Raw genomic sequence first — 22,671 nt, forward strand, 5'->3', positions numbered from 1 at the left:
TGCAATCTGAATGAATAATTGATTCATGCCTCAGCCAGCCACACACATCTTCTCCCTGACAGATAGAGTGCCTCAGTGGAGAGAGAGAGATCTTCCATCTCAGTGTGGCACTGCCAACATTCAGGTCACAATCTTAACACCAAAAGATGATGTAGATCATCCTAATTAGACTGCCAAACTATTATTATATTTATTCAATATTTCTACCATTTGAAAAAGAACACTATGACTGGCCCAAAGCCAGAGGATAAGGGAAAAACAACACAAAATAAATAGAAAACAATGAGGTACATTCAATTATTTCAGTTTGTAAATGTTAAGACAAATGTTCCAATTTACTAGTGTAGCAGATTGTGAGCAAACTGAGTAAACAAAATCCCGATTTTAAAAAAAGTAAAATATCAACTTTTTAAATCTACAAGCTTCTTGCATTCAAATAAACTCCAACTCTAACTGAATTTAACCTTTTTGGTTAGTTTTTTTCTCTCTAAACAATCATTCAGAGGACATCCCATCTCCTCTGGAAATTGGGCTGAGTCATGTTTCTTCAGTTGGGAAACAAGCAGAGTATAAGATGGGACTGAAAACACCCCGTGAGCCCCAGGAACCAAGTAAGTACAATTCTTCACTTTTAAACATGAAATCATGCCATGGGAAAATCATGTAAGGTTTGAACAACATTTTTTAAATGCTTGACCTCTGTCCTCCTGATTCTTCATTGACCACAGACAGCCCAAATCACACAGGGTTTAGGTCCAGCTGGAACCTGGTCAGGAGACTGAGATGGTCCGAGGGGAACATTTCATTGGGTAAACCCTTCATTGTCCAGAGGTCCTCCTCTGATAGGAGGGAGAGACGACCAAGCAGCTTCAGACCTCTGCTCTGCCGTTGACCTCCAGCTGAAACAACATTTCTGATAAGCCATCTCTCAATTCTTCTTTCTCTATACACTTACTAGACAGGAGGACAATATCAATGGATTTTTATATATTTCCCTTTGGATACATGCCCTTACCTTTCTGATCAGCACCAGAACTGCCACGCCTTGGAGAGTAGAAGATGTAGTCGACCGTAGCTCCAACCTCGGAGTGCAGTGTGGTCACCTCAGCACGGTCTGTTCCAGGTATGAAGTGGCCGTAGGCTGACCGCAGGTTCAGGTTATGGGAGATAGTCTGTCTGAACCTGAGGAAGGACATGGACAATGCTATTACATTTAACATGTATTCAGCACTGTCAGAGAGATACAGTGCTTCAGGAAGTATTCACACCCCTTGACGTTATCCCCATTTTGTTGCGTTACATCCTGAATTACAGCCTGCTGCTACAGGACTCCTATTTATATTACTGCACAATGTCTATTTATTATCACACAATCCATTGCACAATTCCTCGGCACGTGTAAATATCCTACTTCAATTTGTTGAGTGCCTTCTTGTATTACATAAAAAATCATTACAAAAATATTAATTTTAGTACCGTTTTATTCACTTAATTAATTTCCCATTGTCGAGAGGTGAACCTGCAAGTAAGTATTTTGTTGCACTGTGTACTCCATGTATATCAATGTGTATATGACAAATAAACAAACTTGAACATGAAATTTGGCACTTTGAAAAGGAACATAAAAGCTGACCTTGTTGCATAAGGATGCTTGTCCTCAGGATCTATAGGAAATAAGTGAAAGAGTAACATACAGGAGTCATTATTAACTGTTCTCTACACAACTGTGCTCTGGGGTCTCACCTGCCGTGGGGACAGTTGGAATTAAGTGTTTTAATAGTAGTGTGTTTTAGTGTGTGTTACCAGGTGTGTTGTCAGTGACCCCTGGGATGAGCTCCAGGTCCTGTGGCCGGACACAGGCAGCCTCACAGAAACGCAGCCGATGGAGGAAGTCATGGTTGTACTGCAGGTTCCCTACACATGAAGAACAAATATAGAGTGACCAGTCAGACCATCACACAACACTTAAATGGAGTAACTGTCTGAGTGAGAAGAGAAATCGACCCATTGTCATAATGGGAGCTTGACCAACAATCCACCCTGACATGGTCCAAACAGAAAGACTGACACATACATACCTGGTTCTGGACTCTGGGTTGACGTGACTTGACTCTTTGGCTCATTTACAGTTGTGTACTGGCAGTTGTCATCGATGCCCACGGTGCTTGGCCAAAGGGGAGCGAATACCCTCCTATGATGGATGTTGTAGGACAGGTCCTCTTGACCTGATATCTGCCACACATAGGAAACAAAACACAGAACTCATTGGCCAAGGTAACATACTGAACACCAACTCACCATTTAATTATTAAGTAGCTTAAAATTGACAACAACAAGCCATTTTCCATAGGAGTAGTGTGCTCACCATCCAGGCAGGTAAACCATGATAGTAAAGCCGTCTTGTAGTGATCAGTTGGTACAGTGGCATGTTGGGCAGAGCATTGAAGTCCCCACATAGAACAACATTGCAGTGCTCTCCCTTCACCTTGCAGTTCCTCACGATGCAGTCGATCTCTGCCAGTAGTATGGCAAGCTGGGTCAGCTTCACGTCGCCCCTCCTGGTGTTGAACAGGAGGTGGGTGGTTGCCACACAGAGGGGCGGGCCCTTGGCAGTGACTTCTGACCCCTGTGTGATAATTGGCTGGAGCAGCAGGACAATGCCCACGTTGTCTCGGTCCAGCAGCTCACACTCTGGCCTGTAGAACTCCAGCAGACTCTCTGACACCTGGGAGAAACGGTTGCCGCGGTAACAAACCACACAGCCGTCAGTCTTGGTGCCGGTGCGCCGCTTGTAAACACAGGTGTAGCCTTGAGGATTGAACCACAAAATTACAAATATTGATATACAAACAGCTATTACATGTCTGTTACCGACTGTAGCTGACATACTATTTTGCAATGGTCTTGATTGTGCAATAAACAGATACTGAGGGCCTTGGACCTACCCATGTCACGAAGGACAGGATGGAGTTGCTCTGTAAAGTGGTTCTCCTGGACCTCTTGCAGACACAGGATCTACACATGGGAAAAACATACAGCTCAATTCACAAAGAGACTCCGATGATAATGGTTCAGCAATACAGTGTCAATAGATGTTACTGTATTAGGTTGGTAAGGTCAGACTCGCATCTGGTTCCCATTTCTTGAACTCCTGTGTGAGATTGGGGAAGCGGTAGTCCCAGCTCAACACCTCTAGAGGGCAGTGTGTGTACAGCTCCTGGTTGGCCTCCAGCAGGTCCTGGGCCAGGATGTTGTAGGACATCACAGTGAAGTCAAACAGGGGCCGTGGCTCTGAGGGGGTACTCTGGGGAGGCTCTGGCGCTGTGTGGGTCTCACTCAGTTCCTCCCACATCCTCCACACCACTAAAGGGGAAGCAGAGATGTCTAAGCAAACAGTAACACTGAAATTCTGATGTTGATGCGGGTTACATTTACATTTTTTTACATTTACGTCATTTAGCAGACACTCTTATCCAGAGCGACTTACAGTTAGTGAGTGCATACATTATTTGTATTTATTTTTCATACTGGCCCCCCATGGGAATCGAACCCACAACCCTGGCGTTGCAAACCCCATGGGTCTCACGGTCGCGGCCAGCTACGACAGAGCCTGGATTCGAACCAGGATCTCTAGTGGCACAGCTAGCACTGCGATGCAGTGCCTTAGACCACTGCACCACTCGGGAGACAAACATTCACAAACATTCAATCAAAAACCTGTACTTAATGTTACAGATATCATGCAAATAGCTCACCTTCGAAGGCCCCTCTCTCCAGCGAATGTGGGTAGTAGCTCATGCCTGGGAATACTCTGGAAGGGCAGAACAACACCTCTTCCAGGCCAGGGCCGATGTAGAAATGCCAGCCCTTGGGTGGGGGCTGAGCCCTACTCTTCCATGGCTGTGTCTGGGCCTCTGCCTCATAGAGAAGGGAGACCAGGTCCAGCCCAACATCCCATATCTCAGCAGGCACTTCACCAGTGCTTGCATGTGGGTCTACAAAAGAGCTCAAGTCTAGCCCTGCTGCAGTCTGGCTCTCCCCCTTTGGTTTTTGCACCTGGGCCATGGTTCCTGACTCTCCCATGCTCATCTTTTCCACTATCTGTTCTAACAGGACATGGGCCATCGCTCTATCTTCTGTTGTCCTGCTGTCCTTGACTGATGGATTCTGTACTTCAGATGTCTCTGTTGTTAGCTCCAGTGCTGGGTTACTGTTCTCAGACTCCTCTGTGGGGGAACAGGGAGCCTCATGCACGCCATCATCCCTCTTGAGCTTCTCTGAGTGGAGGATAGTCTGCTCCTGGTCCTGCTGCTGGGGAGATTCCACTCTGACCCTGTCCTCCTCCACTCCGTCTCTCCCCTCTGCCTCCTTCTTTCCTTCTCTCACCTCTTCCTTCACTCCCCCAGGCAGCCCACCCTCCAGAGTTACTAATACAGGCTCTTCCCTGGCTGTCTCTGGTTCAGAACACATCACCTCTTTCACAGTGCTTTTCTTCATCTCTGCCTCTTTACTCTTCTCCTTTTCTAGTGCACCGTTCTCCTTCAACCATTCCCCAGTCACTCTCCCGGGATCCTTCTTGGCCTTTGGGGGGCCGCTGCCTGTACTGAGCCACAGATCCAGCAGGGCTGCCTGCGTTTTAGTAAACCTTCTGGAAGGGACTTCACCATCCCACACCTCCTTGCCATTAATGGACACAGAGGGAGACTTTTTCAAGGGTTCTGTGTTAAAGAAATGGTGCAATAATTTACATATGTGTTCAAACACTAGCTTATTATTACTGCATGCAAATATTTTAAGCAATCATATAATTACTCCTCATAAAATCAAACAAACAGCTGTCAGTCACTGCACACGCCACAACAACATTTGCACGTGGTACTCATGACGTCACACAGTAAATGTAGAATCCTTTGCTCCTAGCTAAAATGTCAATGCCATGTGTTTGCTATTTAGGTTATGTTAAAGCTCAAATGGCATGCGGTAGCTAAAGCAGACCTGTTTAGCAACTGATAAGCCTTTAGTTAAACCATCAATACAAAATTTGACTCCAACAAAATGTATGCTACGAGACGTGTAGCTAGTTAGGGCAAGCTATTTGGCCATTCAACTTGAGGCACCCAAACTAGCCAGCACGTTCGGCGAAAAATATACAGACAATAAAACAAAAAGCAAAGTATCAAATGTTTGTATGTGGTTTACCTGTGACGCAGTTTATAAGCCGTGTTAACGGGTAAAGGCAGTAAAATATCAGGCTCCCAATCATGCTCTGCTCCAATGATTGGGCGGACCCGGTCTATGGCCCGTGACATGAACGGGAGGAGCGCCCTTCTCAAATCGAACAATAATCTGCGCCACGCGGTCATGTTGTCAATTTTTTTATTTTATTTTTTTGTCATGTTGTCAACAAAGCATGGTGTATTGTCCAGAAACATCCATCTATTTTACATAAAATATGTGTTTGCATTTTCTAACTAGTTTTCAATGGAAAGGCAGACTAAGCGTTTTTATCAAAAGCAATCACTTTTGAAAAAACTAAGAATCCTACTCATTACTCCATGACTGGAACAAATTGCAAAAATCTCTGAAGCTGGAGACTCTTATCTCCCTCACTAACTTTAAGCATCAGTTGTCAGAGCACCTTACCGATCACTGCACCTTTACACAGCCCATCTGAAATTAGCCCACCCAACTACCTCATCCCTATATTGTTATTTATTTTGCTCATTTGCACCCCAGTATCTCTATTTGCACATCATCTCTTGCACATCTATCATTCCAGTGTTAATACTAATTGTAATTATTTTGCACTATAGCCTATGTATTGCCTTACCTCCATAACTTGCTACATTTGCACACACTGTATATATATTTTCTGTTGTATTTTTGACTTTATGTTTTGTTTTACCCCATATGTAACTCTGTGTTGTTGTTTTTATCGCACTGCTTTGCTTTATCTTGGCCAGGTCGCAGTTGTAAATGAGAACTTGTTCTCAACTGGCTTACCTGGTTAAATAAAGGTGAAAAAAAAAAAAAAAAATGTGCTTAATTATATGTCACTTTTGTTTTGAGCCGAGTTAGCGTGGGCATTTGCCCCATTCTAAACAACTGGGAACTCGGAAACATCTGACTTAAATGTGTTCAAGACAACTGGGAACTCGGGAAAAAACTGAGCTCCGACTGGGAACATCGTTTTGAATGGTCATCGGAATTCCAAATCGGAAACTCTTTAGAACCAGTGACGTCATGATTTGACCTTGTTTTTTCCCCGAGTTCCCAGTTCCTCACGGCAGCCCGGTTCCAAAACAAACGCAACTTTCACCCGGGCCAGATTAATCGAATCCTCTCACTGCTCTGCTCAGATTAATTATGTATGATTAATTGTCATCATTAGAGGTGAAAAAGACTACCGCGGAGATGTACCTGCAGGCCTGCAAGCTGGTCGGGGTGGTTCCTGTGTCTTACTTCCTCCAGAATCTGGGCACCTCCACCATGAGCCTCAACCACCACGGCGTGAGACCCCTGGGGGGAGGCGCTTGCCATTGCCCTGGTGATAAGTCTGGTGGACGTCTATTGACACATTATCAACTTCAAGAAACGCTCATCATAGATTCCAATGTTTCTTCTCAGACTGACAGGCACGTCACCAACCTGGAGCTGGTAGACAACTACCTGCTGGCTGACTCGGCCAGATACCCTGTGGTGTTGTTGAAGGTACATTTCACCATTCAGCATCTGGTAAATTTGTATGAGCTCTTTGTAAGAAGGTACAGTAAATGTATCTGGTACCATCAACATCTCTAAAACATATTAATTCAGAAGTGGGATAAGTATAATTCAGAAGTGGGATAAGTATGATGTGCTATATGTCCCACAATCCGCCACAAGAGGGCATTAGAGTCGTGCAGGCCATGCAGTACTTGAAGTTTAGAGCTGTATTAAAATGCCCACTGTTTGTCAAGTAGTAGAGTGTGTCCAACAGTCACTGAATGCATTGCACGGAGCTGAGTGCATATATTTTTTTTTGCTTGACTACATTTCCATAAAATCCAGCAAACTTTCAGGTAGTACACACAGATTTGAAAATGAAAACAAAAAACTCTGTTAGTTAGACACACTGAACACAAATATAAACGCAACATGTAAAGTGTTGGTCCCATGTTTCATGAGCTGAAATAAAAGATCCCAGAAATGTTCCATATGCACAAAAAGCTTATTTCTCTCAAATTTTGTGCACAAATTTGTTTACTTCCCTGTTAGTTATTTATCCTTTGCCAAGAAAATCCATCCACCTGACAGGTGTGGCATATCATTAAATTGATTAAACAGCATGATCATTACACAGGTGCACATTGTGCTGGGGACAATAAAAGGCCACTCTAAAATGTGCAGTTTTGTCACAAACACAATGCCACAGATGTCTGAAGTTTTGAGGGAGCGTGTAATTGGCATGCTGACTGCAAGAATGTCCACTAGAGCTGTTTTGAGATAATTGAACGTTAATTTCTCTACCATAAACTCCCTCCAACGTAGTTTTAGAGAATTTGGCAGTACGTCCAACCGGCCTCACAACCGCAGACCACGTGTAACGACGCCAGCCCAGGACCTCCACATCCGACTTCTTCACCTGCGGGATCGTCTGAGACCAACCACCCTGACAGCTGATGAAACTGAGGAGTATTTCTGTCTGTAATAAAGCCCTTTTGTGAGGAAAAACTAATTCTGATTGGCCAGTGGATGGGCCTATGCCCTTCCAGGCCCACTCATGGCTGTGCCCCTGCCCAGTCATGAGAAATCCATAGATTAGGGCCTAATGAAATTATCTCAATTGACTGATTTCCTTAAATGAACTGTAACTCAGTAAAATCGTTGAAATTGTTGCATGTTGCGTTTATATTTTTGTTCAGTATATATTATATTTCTCTACTTTATTTGTGATTCTTTTTTTAACAATTTCAACAACAGGGAATGGATTCATAGAGGACGATGCTAAAAGTTTTGCAGATGCCCTGGCAGTAAGTGAATAGAAATTACATACAAAATGCATGCATGTTGATGATATTACTGTCATTGGAGTCTATAGCTAGCTCCTTGCTATATCTCTCCCTTTAGAACAACTACAGAGTAAAAGAGCTGGACTTGAGCCACAGTCAGTTCTGTGGGAGAGGTGGGGAGCATCTGGGCCAGATGTTAGGTTGGACCATTTCACTTTATGTCTGCATCTCACATCGTTACAGTTGAGCAGTCTCATGGAGTATACAGAGTCTAATGGAGTCATTAGGGTTAGCAATCATGCACAATGTGAGTGTTTAGCGTTTTGCATCTTCTGCCACTGACCTTGTAATCGTAGAGCAAACGATGAAGGTCTGGCAGTACTAGACTTGAGCTGGAACCATCTGCAAATGAAAGGAGTTGTGGCTTTCTGTGCCGGCCTCAAGGTTTGGATAAACATACTCAACCCAATTCCCACAAAGTGTAATTCTTCGTTAAAAGAAAATAGTAAAACAGTATGTGATCAAGATATCTACTCTTCACAAAGGTGAATGTGACCCTGAAACACCTACACCTGTCCTGGAATATCTTTGGGAATGAGGGGGCCTTGACTTTAGGAGAGGCACTGAAATTCAACAACACTGGTATACCTAGACCTCAACAACAACCACATCACCAACGAGAGGGTGGGCATGCAGTGCAAAGGGCTGGAGGCCAACGACACTCTCAGAGTGCTGATGGTAGGTGCTTGATTGACAGAGCACACACCCACTGACCTGTGTGGTGTGAAACTAGGGTGACTTTAAATGTTTTGTGTCCCTTCAGCTGGCTTATAACTCTCTGACAGTGGAGGGGGCACTGGCTCTTGTCACTGTGGTCAAGAAAACACCCAAAACTGCTCTGGAGGAGATCAACATATGTGAGCATTGTTGTTCTCTACTTGATGTACACTAGAAGTGTTTTGGCCCGTGTGTTATAACTTTACCATGGTTTGGAGTGTTAACTGAGTCATTTGTGTTTGTGAGTAGAATCCAGTCTAGCGGTGCAGTATGGAGGGGTCGGAGGCTTTATCGCTAAGAAATCACCCACATTCCTTGACCCAATGATAGTCATTCAGGTACACTGACTGGTCAAATCATTTTTGTCAAATGTGTATTCACATGTAGTAGTCACAAGTGATTGTAAATCATAACTGAATAGAGAGTATTTTTACAATTATTTTTTTATAAACTGCAAATTCCACTCACTAGGACCTAGTTATCAATGTTTTTCAAACCAGTGCAAGATGTGAAATAGGGAGGATTATGTAAAGGAAAAAACCTCTCTGCTCTACACTTTTCTTTGAAGGATAATCTGGATCAATGAAAGCTGCACCTTTGGGACTTATTTCGGAACATTGATAAAGATGGGACAATGCAGATGCCTGTGGCAGACTTCAGGAAGGCTGTGCACCTCTCAAACTTATTGCTCATCCCATAGTCTCTGACATTTGCAGGGTCTGTTGAGCTAATGCATTTCCAATGCTCCAAGATACCATGGAATACCCTCACTTGCATGTACTCATATGAGTGGTTTCTGTAATGTTATTCTCATACTGAGTGTACAAAACATTAGGAACACCTTCAGTTTGTAGGGGCATGGACTCTACAAGGTGTTGAAAGCGTTCCACAGGGATGCTGGCCCATGTTGACTCCAATGTTTCCCACAGTTGTGTCAAGTTGGCTGGATGTCCTTTGGGTGATTGACCATTTTTGATACACACAGGAAACTGTTGAGCGTGAAAAACCCAGTAGCGTTGCAGTTCTTGACACAAATTGGTGCACCTGGCACCTACTACCATACCCCGTTCAAAGGCACTTCAATCTTTTGTCTTGCCCATTCACCCTCTGAATGGCACACATACACCAAACATGTCTCAATTGTCTCAATCTTTAAAAATCATTCTTTAACCTGTCTCCTCCCCCTTCATCTACACTGATTGAAGTGGATATAACAGGTGACATCAATTAGGGATCATAGCTTTCACCTGGATTCACCTGGTCAGTCTATGTCATTGAAAGTTCCTAATATTTTGTAGACTCAGTGTAAGATGGAATTCAGTGGCCAGCTCATTGCCTTTATTTGTTAACTCTTATGTCTTATGTAACCATTACAGCAATCAGTCATCCCCTTGGATCAATACCAGATTGAGGTGTTGATTCAGAGACTGGATCGTAAAAGGACAGGGATGGTTGATTACAGGTGGGCTTTTCTCATACAGTACACACTGTCAGACTGTTATGAGTGTGTAAAGAAAACACCACACATCATCAATAACCTGAGAACTGAAAAGAAAATTGTCATGAACTGTCCACACATCTGTTTGTCCTAAAAAAAAAACTCAACATGAGCAGACGTTTATGGTCAGAGTGTTGAAGTACGGCAAACGTATCTATTTATAATTGCTTGTAGTGCCACGCCAATGTTTTTCCTTTTCAAACGCTGAGAAAGTCCTTTTAGTGAATCAACACATTAAATACGTTCTTTGGTGTGTAAGATGGAGTCCCGTCAGAAGAAGGAGAAGCAGAAGAGCGAGCGCATCCTGAAGACCTTGCAGAGTGCCATGGAGGCCAATAACCCGCAGCTCCATGGTCATGTCCCCGGGGGGCACCAAGGACGGCTCCAGTGGCCCCCAGCACTTCTCTGCCACCCCACTTAGCTCCTGGTACCACATCATCATGTCCAACAGCAGCCGCTACTCTGTCACCAACCTGAGCAGTGAGTGCATCCACCTGCCCATGCCCGGGGGCAGGACCCACCACCGGCCCACCAGCTCCCCGGCCTTGCGCTCCTACTCCCAGCCCAACCTGACGGATGACTCTCCACGCTACCCCCAATCTCTCCTCGGCCCAGGGGATGCTCTCTGACTCCAGCCCTGATATAGACCGCACCAAGCTGAGCCCCACTGCGAACCACCTGACCAGGTCCAGACCAGCACTGAACTCCAAGCAGCCAGCTACTAAAACCAAAGTGAAGAAAAAGAAGACCAAGAAAGGCGTGGATAAAACTCCACATGAACAGAATCAAACACAATCATCAAAGTGTCTGATGCTGCTGTGTCTTATACACTAATACCTCCACTGAACCGTTGTTTTGTATTTCTACGGAGAAATCACTGGCTTCTACATACACTCCATGTATTACATATATAACCATAAAATAGATATTATTCCAGTATACAGTGGGGAAAAAAAGTATTTAGTCAGCCACCAATTGTGCAAGTTCTCCCACTTAAAAAGATGAGAGAGGCCTGTAATTTTCATCATAGGTACACGTCAACTATGACAGACAAAATGAGAAAAAAATATCCAGAAAATCACATTGTAGGATTTTTAATGAATTTATTTGCAAATTATGGTGGAAAATAAGTATTTGGTCAATAACAAAAGTTTCTCAATACTTTGTTATATACCCTTTGTTGGCAATGACACAGGTCAAACGTTTTCTGTAAGTCTTCACAAGGTTTTCACACACTGTTGCTGGTATTTTGGCCCATTCCTCCATGCAGATCTCCTCTAGAGCAGTGATGTTTTGGGGCTGTCGCTGGGCAACACAGACTTTCAACTCCTCCAAAGATTTTCTATGGGGTTGAGATCTGGAGACTGGCTAGGCCACTCCAGGACCTTGAAATGCTTCTTACGAAGCCACTCCTTAGGTGCCCGGGCGGTGTGTTTGGGATCATTGTCATGCTGAAAGACCCAGCCACGTTTCATCTTCAATGCCCTTGCTGATGGAAGGAGGTTTTCACTCAAAATCTCACGATACATGGCCCCATTCATTCTTTCCTTTACACGGATCAGTCGTCTGGTCCCTTTGCAGAAAAAACAGCCCCAAAGCATGATGTTTCCACCCCCATGCTTCACAGTAGGTATGGTGTTCTTTGGATGCAACTCAGCATTCTTTGTCCTCCAAACACGATCGAAGTTGAGTTTTTACCAAAAATATCTATTTTGGTTTCATCTGACCATATGACATTCTCCCAATCCTCTTCTGGATCATCCAAATGCACTCTAGCAAACTTCAGACGGGCCTGGACATGTACTGGCTTAAGCAGGGGGACACGTCTGGCACTGCAGGATTTGAGTCCCTGGCGGCGTAGTGTGTTACTGATGGTAGGCTTTGTTACTTTGGTCCCAGCTCTCTGCAGGTCATTCACTAGGTCCCCCCGTGTGGTTCTGGGATTTTGCTCACCGTTCTTGTGATCATTTTGACCCCACGGGGTGAGATCTTGCTTGGAGCCCCAGATCGAGGAGAGATTATCAGTGGTCTTGTATGTCTTCCATTTCCTAATAATTGCTCCCACAGTTGATTTCTTCAAACCAAGCTGCTTACCCATTGCAGATTCAGTCTTCCCAGCCTGGTGCAGGTCTACAATTTTGTTTCTGGTGTCCTTTGACAGCTCTTTGGTCTTGGCCATAGTGGAGTTTGGAGTGTGACTGTTTGAGGTTGTGGACAGGTGTCTTTTATACTGATAACAAGTTCAAACAGGTGCCATTAATACAGGTAACGAGTGGAGGACAGAGGAGCCTCTTAAAGAAGAAGTTACAGGTCTGTGAGAGCCAGAAATCTTGCTTGTTTGTAGGTGACCAAATACTTATTTTCCACCATAATTTGCAAATAAATTCATTAAAAATCCTACAATGTGATTTTCTGGATTTTTTTCTCTCAATTTGTCTGTCGTAGTTGACGTGTACCTATGATGAAAATTACAGGCCTCTCTCATCTTTTTAAGTGGGAGAACTTGCACAATTGGTGGCTGACTAAATACTTTTTTCCCCCACTGTACATAGCCACATTTCATGCCAACTTTATTCTCACCCAGCTAAATTAGATGGGATGATGATCTTTAAATGCATGTGCCTTAGCTCAATAGTGTGACCTCTGTTATTTAAGATATACAGTATCATTTAGGGCCAGGGTTGGCAAAGATCCTGCTCAGACCATAGCTCTTTTCATAATGTCTGGGAAAGTTCCCAGGTGTAGATGCACACCCATGAATCATCTGGGAAAATTCTAATACCACATCATTATATGACATACCTGCACTAAACATATCCTAACAGTTAGAATATGTTTGTCAAAGATAGCTGACGTCTCACAGTTGTAAAAAGGAGTCTAGATACTATGTGACATGTATCTTTAATAGTGACGGTGTGGGTGTGAAGAACACAGATGCTGATTTTCTCGGAGATATCACAGGCTTTATAAGTCTGCGGACCAACAAGTCTGAATCATAACCATCTCGACTACTCCAGAATGATTTCCACTCTGTTTGTCTTAGCTCTCCTGAGAACCACCTTGGCCTTTGGGGTATGTGTGATGTGATTCTGGTGCATTTCTCTCATTAAACTAACTGATGTCTATAGAAGTGACTTGTTTATTCGCCTTGTTCTCAGCCTGTAGGCCTGTGGAGTGAGAGGAACGGGACGGAGGATGGAGGGGGGAAGTGCTCCTGTGAGGCCTTCCTGCCTGGCTCTACCTTCCCAGTGGGAGAGCTGGTCCTCCTGGAAGAGACAGCTGTGCAGATCAACCACAAGCTGGAGATGGAAATGAACAAGGTACACCAGTATGGAGTCACATAGATGGTTACAATAGCCTATCACTCTCTGACGCACTATATACCATACATCCTATCATCAAATCCAATTTTATTTGTCACATGCGCTGAATACAACAGGTAGACCTTACCGTGAAATGCTTACTTATGAGCCCTTTCCCAACAATGCATAGTTAAAAAGTAAGAAACATTTGCAAAAAAGGAAATGGTAACACAATAAAATAACAATAACGAGATTATATACAAGGAGTACCATCATACAAATATAGCTAAGCTATAAAGATTCTACAATAAGCAATAGTTCTGATGACCTACTATTTTCTTAACAGTAGTTCAGTTTGCCTATTATAATGTGGCTTAAGGTAATTTGCATATAAAATATCCCTCCCCTCCAGTTTGAGACATATGAGAGCAAGCTGACAGTGTATGCAGAGAGGATAGTGAACCTGACAGTGCTGGTGGAGATGATGGAGAAGAACCCTGATGCGTACAGTGAGGCCTACATGCAGGATGTGAAGGTGCAGATCAAACAGGTGGAGGCTCTGGTACAGGAAGCTCCTGGGCTCCGTACAGACCTCCACTACCGTCTTTGAGTCTCTGCACCAGCAGGTAACTACCAAGAACTGTACCTAACAACTCATCTGGCCACGATACAGCTATAAACAATGACCATGTCTACTTATCACTTCAGACATGTATCTTTTTGTAGTACTTAAACTTCTGGTCTTATGGATGTTTATCTGTGTACCCTCAGATCTCCTCCATGGTGGTGGTCGTGACCAAGCTGGAGAGATACGATAAGAACCTGGTGTTGGTGACCCGTCGTGAGTACATCAACATACAGATCAAACTGGAGGAGTGTGAGAGGCGCCACAATGAGATCTTCAACCCCAACATCGGGTAAGTCTAAGACTACTTTTATGGTGATACACATCCGCCTCATGCCAAAACATCTGTAGACCATTGCATCTTTGATGTCACTGACTTCACCCTCTTTCTCAGGGTCCTGTGAGCACGGAGGTATAACCAGAGTCAGCAAGCCCATCGTCAATCAACTGAATGCCCACTTGAATGCTGGGTACAAATGGGGAGGCTGGGGGAAAGATTCTAAGCCTGTGCATGGTTCTGAATCTCAATACTGGTACTCTGGGTATAGTGGTGCCTCAATTGTTGACATTAGATTTTACAGTAGCTACAAAAATCTTATTTTGAGAACTCCATTTAAACACCAAAGCTTGACAAGTAGCTGGTATGGAACTGGTAACAATTTCATTGTACGTGATAACACCCTGTATTATCAATTGAACAACCCATTTAGCATGGCCAAACTGAATTTTACTACAATGAAATATGAGTACAGGGTGATTGCAAAGGCTAGCACCAGATTCTCGTACGGTCACTCACCCAATCAGAACCTAGACTTCGCTGCTGATGAGAATGGGCTGTGGGTGACCTATGCCACAGAGGAATCCAAGGGTAAAATGGTAATTGCTAAAATCCATGAGCCATCATTTGGTATAGAGGAGTTGTGGGAAACCAGTGTGTACAAACCATCTGTGAGCAATGCTTTCATGGTGTGTGGGGTTTTCTATGCTGTCAGAACAGTTGACATTCACTATGAGGAGATATTTTATACTTATGACACCAAGACAAAACAAGAGAGGTACATTACTATTCCATTTGAGCGGTTCCAGGACAAGTATGTCAACCTGGACTACAACCCCACTGATCAGAAACTCTACATGTACAATGATGGCTACTATGTTAACTATCATCTTTGGTTTGACAACCAGGCCACTGTAAACACAACACATCCCTTGGTCAGATAAAAGGCCTATTGTGGCATCTCTCATATTGAAACGCGTTATACTCAAATCAGATTTCATCTCTTTTGTAGTTGCTCTGATTATGTAGAGTACCCTGTTTCATGCTCAACTTGTTGATTTTAAATAAATCTCTGATGAATCATTATCTTTGTGTTCAAGTGTTTACTTTTGATATTACATCTGAAATAATACTGTCTTCATTGTATTCAAGTATTATGATTCCTTCAGTCTTCAGTCTAAATCAACATCTGTATAATGAGGTGTGTATTAGACAGAGTCAGCCAAATGCAGGTCAGTTGTGGCTAATAAGCATGATACAGTGTATTTCATATAAAATACTTTAAATGTGTCCCTTATGCTGATAACCTATTGGGTGCCAAACATGAAGTCAGATGCCAATACATTGTCTGGCTCTAGACTGTCTTGTTCATCTTCATGCAGGCCTACTGTAGGTATTAGGCAGTCTCACTCACCAACATCACAGAGGGGTTTGTCATACTGTTTCAGGGGATAATCTCTCTCAATATGCAGCACATTGTTAGGAATTAATTAACAATAACACCCTTCATTTCTGAGTATACTTAGTCTGCTCATTATTGATATCTAACCATATAGAAAATAAAACTTGTACAATATGATGTGAAATGGGAAGGCTACTGCAAAGTCTTGAAAGAACAACATTTGTCTTTGTTCCTTGTCTTATCTAAAAAATACTATGGTAAAACCATGTTGAACATAGACCCAATCCTCTTTTTGGCCTCTTGGCCATTTATTTTGTTAGCAATACAGTATGGATTGAAACTATGGAAAGTGGCTTGAGTGTTAACTATTTAAATGTGGTTCATGTACAGGGGCTGGATTCAGTCTGTATCGCCGAAGCATTGCGGATGATCCGCATTCCGATTGAGCCGACATATGCAGCGTTTACCGTGAATGCATTCTCTGCGACAGCAGAAACATTGCCTTTATTAATTGTCAATCACATTATAACGCGGATCTTCAGCCCCTATACTTCTTACCAACATAACAATCTAATGTCCCATGTGAAGAAATAAAGTAGCATAATACTTGTGAATTGTGTGCTGGAACTTGCTAGGCTATAGAATTGGAATAAGGATGAAAAAACGTTATTATATTATGCTTATCTCAACATGTACAGTCGTGGTCAAATGTTTTGAGAATGACACAAATATTAATTTTCACAAAGTCTGCTGCCTCAGTTTTTATGATGGCAATTTGCGTATACTCCAGAATGTTATGAAGAGTGATCAGATTAATTGCAATTAATTGCAAAGTCCCTCTTTGCCATGAAAATGAACTTAATCCCCAAAAACATTTCCACTGCATTTCAGCCCTGCCACAAAAGGACCAGCTGACATCATGTCAGTGATTCTCTCGTTAACACAGGTGAGAGTGTTGACGAGGACAAGGATGGAGATCACTCTGTCATGCTGATAGAGTTAGAATAACAGACTGGAAGCTTTAAAAGGAGGGTGGTGCTTGAAATCATTGTTCTTCCTCTGTTAACCATGGTTACCTGCAAGGAAACGTGTGCCGTCATCATTGCTTGGCACAAAAAGGGCTTCACAGGCAAGGATATTGCTGCTAGTAAGATTGCACCTAAATCAACCATTTATCGGATCATCAAGAACTTCAAGGAGAGAAGTTCAATTGTTGTGAAGAAGGCTTCAGGGCGCCCAAGAAAGTCCAGCAAGCGCCAGGACCGTCTCCTAAAGTTGATTCAGCTGCGGGATCGGGGCACCACCAGTGCAGAGCTTGCTCAGGAATGGCAGCAGGCAGGTGTGAGTGCAACTGCACGCACAGTGAGGCGAAGACTTTTGGAGGATGGCCTGGTGTCAAGAAGGGCAGCAAGGAAGCCACTTCTCTCCAGGAAAAACATCAGGGACAGACTGATATTCTGCAAAAGGTACAGGGATTGGACTGCTGAGGACTGGGGTAAAGTCATTTTCTCTGATGAATCCCCTTTGTTGTTTGGGGCATCCGGAAAAAAGCTTGTCCGGAGAAGACAAGGTGAGCGCTACCATCCGTCCTGTGTCATGCCAACAGTAAAGCATCCTGAGACCATTCATGTGTGGGGTTGCTTCTCAGCCAAGGGAGTGGGCTCACTCACAATTTTGCCTAAGAACACAGCCATGAATAAAGAATGGTACCAACACATCCTCCGAGAGCAACTTCTCCCAACCATCCAAGAACAGTTTGGTGACGACCAATGCCTTTTCCAGCATGATGGAGCACCTTGCCATAAGGCAAAAGTGATAACTAAGTGGCTCGGGGAACAAAACATCGACATTTTGGGTCCATGGTCAGGAAACTCCCCAGACCTTAATCCCATTGAGAACTTGTGGTTGATCCTCAAGAGGCGGGTGGACAAACAAAACCCCACAAATTCTGACAAACTCCAAGCATTGATTATGCAAGAATGGGCTCCCATCAGTCAGGATGTGGCCCAGAAGTTAATTGACAGCATGCCAGGGCGGATTGCAGAGGTCTTGAAAAAGAAGGGTCAACACTGCAAATATTGACTCTGTCACGGTTTACTAAGCCAGAACCCAGAAGCAGACCAGGACAAGGTGAGTTGAAACGAAGGTGAGTATTTATTTAACAGATTCCAAAAACGATGTAGAATAATCCAGGGGACAGAGCGGACGGGGCGGAGATGAGTTGGTGGAGGTGCAGTGGTGGATCCAAGAATGGCCGCAGCCGCCGACAACCAGGCAGGGGGTTGGGTGAAGGTTCCGGGAGATTGACTGCAGATAGAAACAAAACGGAGGTAAGTACACGGCAAGCCAACAAGGTGCAAAACAACAAAACTAACGCTTAGAAACTCCAAGGCTGATAACTGACAAACATACTGTTCATGGCTAACGATCCGGCAGGGAATGGATGTTAGGCCAGAGCCTAAGAAGGGTGATGATCAGGACCAGGTGTGCAGATTGCTGATGGGATGCAGGTGCGGAAATCAAGAGAGCTCCCGGAGCGTTCCAGAACCCTCGGAAACTGGAGATCACGAACAGAAAAACTAGTCCACAGACAGGACCCGACTCAGACTGCGGAATCGTTACAGTACCCCCTCCGACGAACGCCACCGGGCGGACTCCCGGAGCGCCAGGATGGAGGCGGTAGAAGTCACGGATGAGGTCAGCATCTAGGATCCGCCGAGGAATCCAACTCTCTCTTCCGGACCATACCCTCCCAGTCCACGAGATACTGGAAACCCCGGCCCCGCCGTCTGGAATCCAAATGCGTCGCACCGTGTAGGCAGGGACCACCTCCGATCATCCGAGAGGAGGAGGAGGAGGCGGAGGAGGCAACAGAGGACTGAGGAAAACAGGCTTGAGGCAGGAGACATGAAAGGGGGGATGGACTCTGAGCGCCCTCGGGAGTTTGAGTCGAACTGCCACCGGATTGATCACCTTCCACCACAAACGGACAATGAACTTCGGTAACAACTTCCCTAGACTCAGTCCGAAAGGAAGATCCCGTGGCCAACCAGACCCCTATCTCCGATGCTATAGGTGGGAGCGGATCCGGCGACGATTCGCCTGGAGCTGATACGGTCCGAAACTCTAAGGAGTGCCTTTCTGGCCCGATGCCAGGTCCGGTGGCAACGACGAATATGGGCCTGAACAGAAGGCACTGAGAGCCTTCCTGAGAAGGGAACAAGGGAGGTTGGTAGCCATAGAGGCACTGGAAGGGAGACATCCCAGTGGCAGATGTAGGGAGAGTATTGTGGGCATATCAACCCAAGGTAACTGGAGAGACCCAGGAGGTGGGATTGGAAGAGGCCAGGCAGCGTAGCGTGGATTCCATCTTCTGGTTGGCTCTCTCCGCCTGACCATTAGATTGGGGGGTGAAAACCAGATGTGAGACTGACTGTAGCTCCAATGGCCAAACAGAAGGACTTCCAGACAGCAGAGGGTAAACTGAGGGCCACGGTCGGAACGATATCACTGGGCAACCCGTGGGACCCTGAAAACCCCCTAACCAGGATCTCGGACGTCTCCGAGGCAGAGGGAAGCTTGGCAATTGGCACAAAGTGGGCGAACTTGCTGAATCTGTCCACGATAGTCAGAACGACCGTGTTCCCCTCAGAAGCGGGCAACCCAGTGACAAAGTCCAGGGGCCAGATGCGACCATGGTCGCCGGGGAATAGGAAGGGGGTGAAGTAGTCCAGAGCTGGTGCCGATTGGACCCTTATTCTAGCGCACACACTGGACAGGCAGCAACAAACCTCGAGTATCTCGTCATGGCAGGCCACCAAAAACGCTGCGAAGAAACGCCATCGTCGAGCCACGTAGGGCTGACAAGCCATCTTGCTGGCGTGGGACCATTCCGAGGACCGCAGGACGAACCGACTAGGACAAACAACCGACCGGGTGGACCGTTACCGGGACCGGGCTGCGTCCGAAGAGCCGCCATCACCTCTCCTCAATCTTCCACCTAACAGCTCCCACGACGCAGTTCCGGGGGAGAATTGTCTCGGTCTTGGACCCACTCCCCTCCGTCTTGGAGAACATCCGAGACAAGGTGTCGCCTTGCCATTCTTAGAACCCAGGTCGGAACGTCAGGGAAAAATTGAATCGTCCGAAAAACAACGACCACCTGGCCTGACGGGAGTTGAGACGTCTAGCCCGATTGCACGTAAGCAAGATTCTGTGGTCAGTCCAGACAATAAACGGTTGCTTCGCCCTCCAACCAGTGGCGCCACTCCTCCAAGGCAAGTTTCACCGCGAGAAGCTCCCGGTTACCCACATCGTAATTCCTCTCCGCAGGCGAAAGGCGACGAGAGTAGTAGGGGCAGGGATGGAGCTTACTGTCCGTGGAGCATCGCTGCGACAGGATGGCGCCAACTCCCACATCAGACGCGTCCACTTCAACGACGAACTGACGGGCGTGTCCGGTTGAGAGAGAATCGGTGCGTTGGTGAATCGCCTCTTCAAATCCAGAAACGCCGATCCGCCCGGATTCCACTTGAAGCTCCTGATACTGGAAGTCAAGGCAGTTAACGGAGCGGCCACCGGCTGTAATCCCGGATGAATCCTGCGTAGAAATTGCAAACCCCAAAAATCTCTGGACCTGCAATCTCGTACCGTGGGCCCATTCCAGAACCGCTCTAACCTTCCCTGGTCCATCCTAATCTCTCCCCTGGAGATGATGTACCCGAGAAAGGATGTCGTGGGCGTGAAACTCGCACTTCTCGGCCTTCACGAACAGGCGATTCTCAACAATCGCTGCAGAACCTGCCGGACATGCTGGACGTGGTCGGAAGGTTCCTTCGAGAAGATCAGAATGTCATCCAGGTAAACAAACACAAAGAGACCGATCATATCTCTCAGGACGTCGTTCACCATACTCTGGAATACCGCTGGAGCATTGGTCAGTCAAACGGATACGATATGGGGAATGGGTATTGAAACCAGTCAACCACTCCCCCGATGAAGTGATAGTAGGTTAGCTTGGAGAACACCGAGGACTGTAAGAGAAGGAGAACATCAAGGGCAGGGGAAGCTGACCGGATGATCAACCCCCCGATAATAATACACTCGAAAGAGATTTCTTACCCACAAAGAAGAACTGCCCCCAGGTGATGACGAGGGACGAACGAGACAGCAGATAGGGACCCTTGAAGGTCTCCAAAGCCTCATCAGGGGGAAGATATGTATAACCTTCCCTTGGGGTAAAAGGAACAGGATGGACAATCAATGGTCGGTGGGGAGGGAGGAAGACGTTATGAACACCCCCAAATAGTTCGGGAACCAGGGACAAATCTAGGGGTACTAATCAGATGGGAACCGAATGGGGACAGGCAGTCTTGAGAGAGTAGCAGAAATCAAGCTAACTCGCTATGCCCACCAATAAGGAGTGTTCCAGCCAGGGATAAGACAGAGGAACATGGGAAGACAGAATGAAGAATGAAATATCTCGAAGATTCCCCCGAAAGAGCATTTAAGGTTAGTCTCATCAGGATAGTGAGACTACTAGTAATGGGTTCCGGCAATTGCTTTGAAAAGGTAAACTATCAAGAAAGCTAAAAATGATAAAGCTAATCGCTAAGCTTGATTCTGTTCACAAGGGTAGCCGGGAAACGGGTCTGACAGAGGTACTGGAGAGGTTGAAACTGCCCGCTAAAAAGTTCCCAATCCTTTAGCGAGCCGGGCAGTTTGACGAAGAACAAGTGGAGATGTAATGTCGAGGTAACAGTAAAGCAGTTGTCACGCCATGTTGAGCTCCTCCTTGGTTAACCTCGTGCGCCCCACTTGCATGGGTTGGGAATCGGGAGAGAGGACCTCTCCACTAATCCTTTGTGGTGGAGAATGATCGACGGGTTTGGTCCACCACCCGACCCGACTGGGAACTGAGAAGCTGATCGACTGGACGGACCCCCATTGCTTCGACGATTATCCACCCGAATAGACAAGGAAAGGTCAGGTACTAGGTTCGGATAGGGAGATCAGCGTCATCTTGAGCTGCTCCGACAGACCCTGGTAAAAGGCGTGCAGAGACTCCATTCACCCACTCTGCACAGCCAACGCCGTGAACGATCAGAAGTCGGCCACGCTAGTTCCTTGGTGGAGCGAAAACAGGGTAGCTGGCCTCCTCGGACGGAATGGTCGAAGAGCTTCATCGGCGGAACCCCGGGGAGAAGCATAGGGGTTTGTGTCCAAACGGCTGAAGCACAGCGGACCACGCAGAACCAATCACAAAGGCTATCTAGCCTTGTCTGTGGCATAAGAGTAGGGCTGTAGATGAACACTAACCCACACTGCATAAGGAAAGAAGGATCTTCCCAGCTCCCCTATATATGGGCCGGAACCTTGGGCACGGAAGGACACCGCTTAGACGCAGAGATGGGGAAAAGTGGATTCACCGGAAACTTGGTTTGGAACAGACCGGTAGAAAGGTGAACTGCCAAGATTCCTGAGCCGGATATGATGGCCCAACATCTTCTCCTGATGGGTAATGGCATGGAAGAACAGAGTAGGGCTGGGCATTATGGCCGGATCGCTGTACGGTATAAGCCAGAACCCAGAAGCAGACCAGGACAAGGTGGAAACAAGGTGAGTATTTATTTAACAGATTCCAAAAAATGTAGAAAATAGGGGAAGAGCGGAGGGAGATGAGTTGGTGGAGGGAGTGGGGATAAGAATGGGCATCAGAAAATGGGGGAAGGGAGATTGACTGCAGATAGAAACAAAACAGGTAAGAAGAAGCCAACAAGGTGAAAACAACAAAACAACA

At 45.6% G+C, this 22,671-nt stretch overlaps 3 protein-coding genes across 4 annotated transcripts; 2 read left to right on the forward strand and 1 right to left on the reverse strand.

Annotated features, from left to right (window-relative positions):
• Positions 1–664: 664 nt before the first annotated feature.
• On the reverse strand, positions 665–5,294 carry LOC121544915 (protein angel homolog 1). Of its 2 annotated transcripts, none has more exons than XM_041855165.1 (10): positions 5,200–5,294; positions 3,756–4,718; positions 3,191–3,363; positions 2,946–3,015; positions 2,366–2,808; positions 2,079–2,232; positions 1,804–1,914; positions 1,634–1,664; positions 1,016–1,182; positions 665–899 (listed from the first exon to the last, which is right to left on the reverse strand). In XM_041855165.1, exons 1-10 carry the CDS (start codon positions 5,261–5,263, stop codon positions 739–741), a joined length of 2,337 nt encoding a protein of 778 aa, XP_041711099.1. In that variant the 5' UTR covers positions 5,264–5,294; the 3' UTR covers positions 665–738. The 2 variants fall into 2 exon arrangements, with proteins under 2 accessions (XP_041711099.1, XP_041711097.1); XM_041855163.1 differs by having other exon boundaries at positions 3,128–3,363.
• A 1,120-nt stretch (positions 5,295–6,414) lies between these two features.
• LOC121544471 (leucine-rich repeat-containing protein 74A) lies at positions 6,415–8,943 on the forward strand. The gene is given in 7 exon segments (XM_041854399.2): positions 6,415–6,510; positions 6,628–6,711; positions 8,110–8,191; positions 8,350–8,435; positions 8,537–8,628; positions 8,630–8,729; positions 8,815–8,943. Coding segments are annotated over 7 exon segments (669 nt in total).
• A 4,303-nt stretch (positions 8,944–13,246) lies between these two features.
• On the forward strand, positions 13,247–15,556 carry LOC121544369 (olfactomedin-4). Its single transcript, XM_045209061.1, has 6 exons — positions 13,247–13,338; positions 13,425–13,586; positions 13,981–14,124; positions 14,159–14,194; positions 14,340–14,485; positions 14,589–15,556. The coding sequence occupies exons 1-6, from the start codon at positions 13,285–13,287 to the stop codon at positions 15,412–15,414; spliced, it is 1,368 nt and encodes a 455-aa protein (XP_045064996.1). The 5' UTR covers positions 13,247–13,284; the 3' UTR covers positions 15,415–15,556.
• Positions 15,557–22,671: the final 7,115 nt, after the last annotated feature.

The sequence above is a fragment of the Coregonus clupeaformis genome, chromosome 29, assembly GCF_020615455.1.
Source record: "Coregonus clupeaformis isolate EN_2021a chromosome 29, ASM2061545v1, whole genome shotgun sequence".
Lineage (NCBI taxonomy): Eukaryota > Metazoa > Chordata > Actinopteri > Salmoniformes > Salmonidae > Coregonus > Coregonus clupeaformis.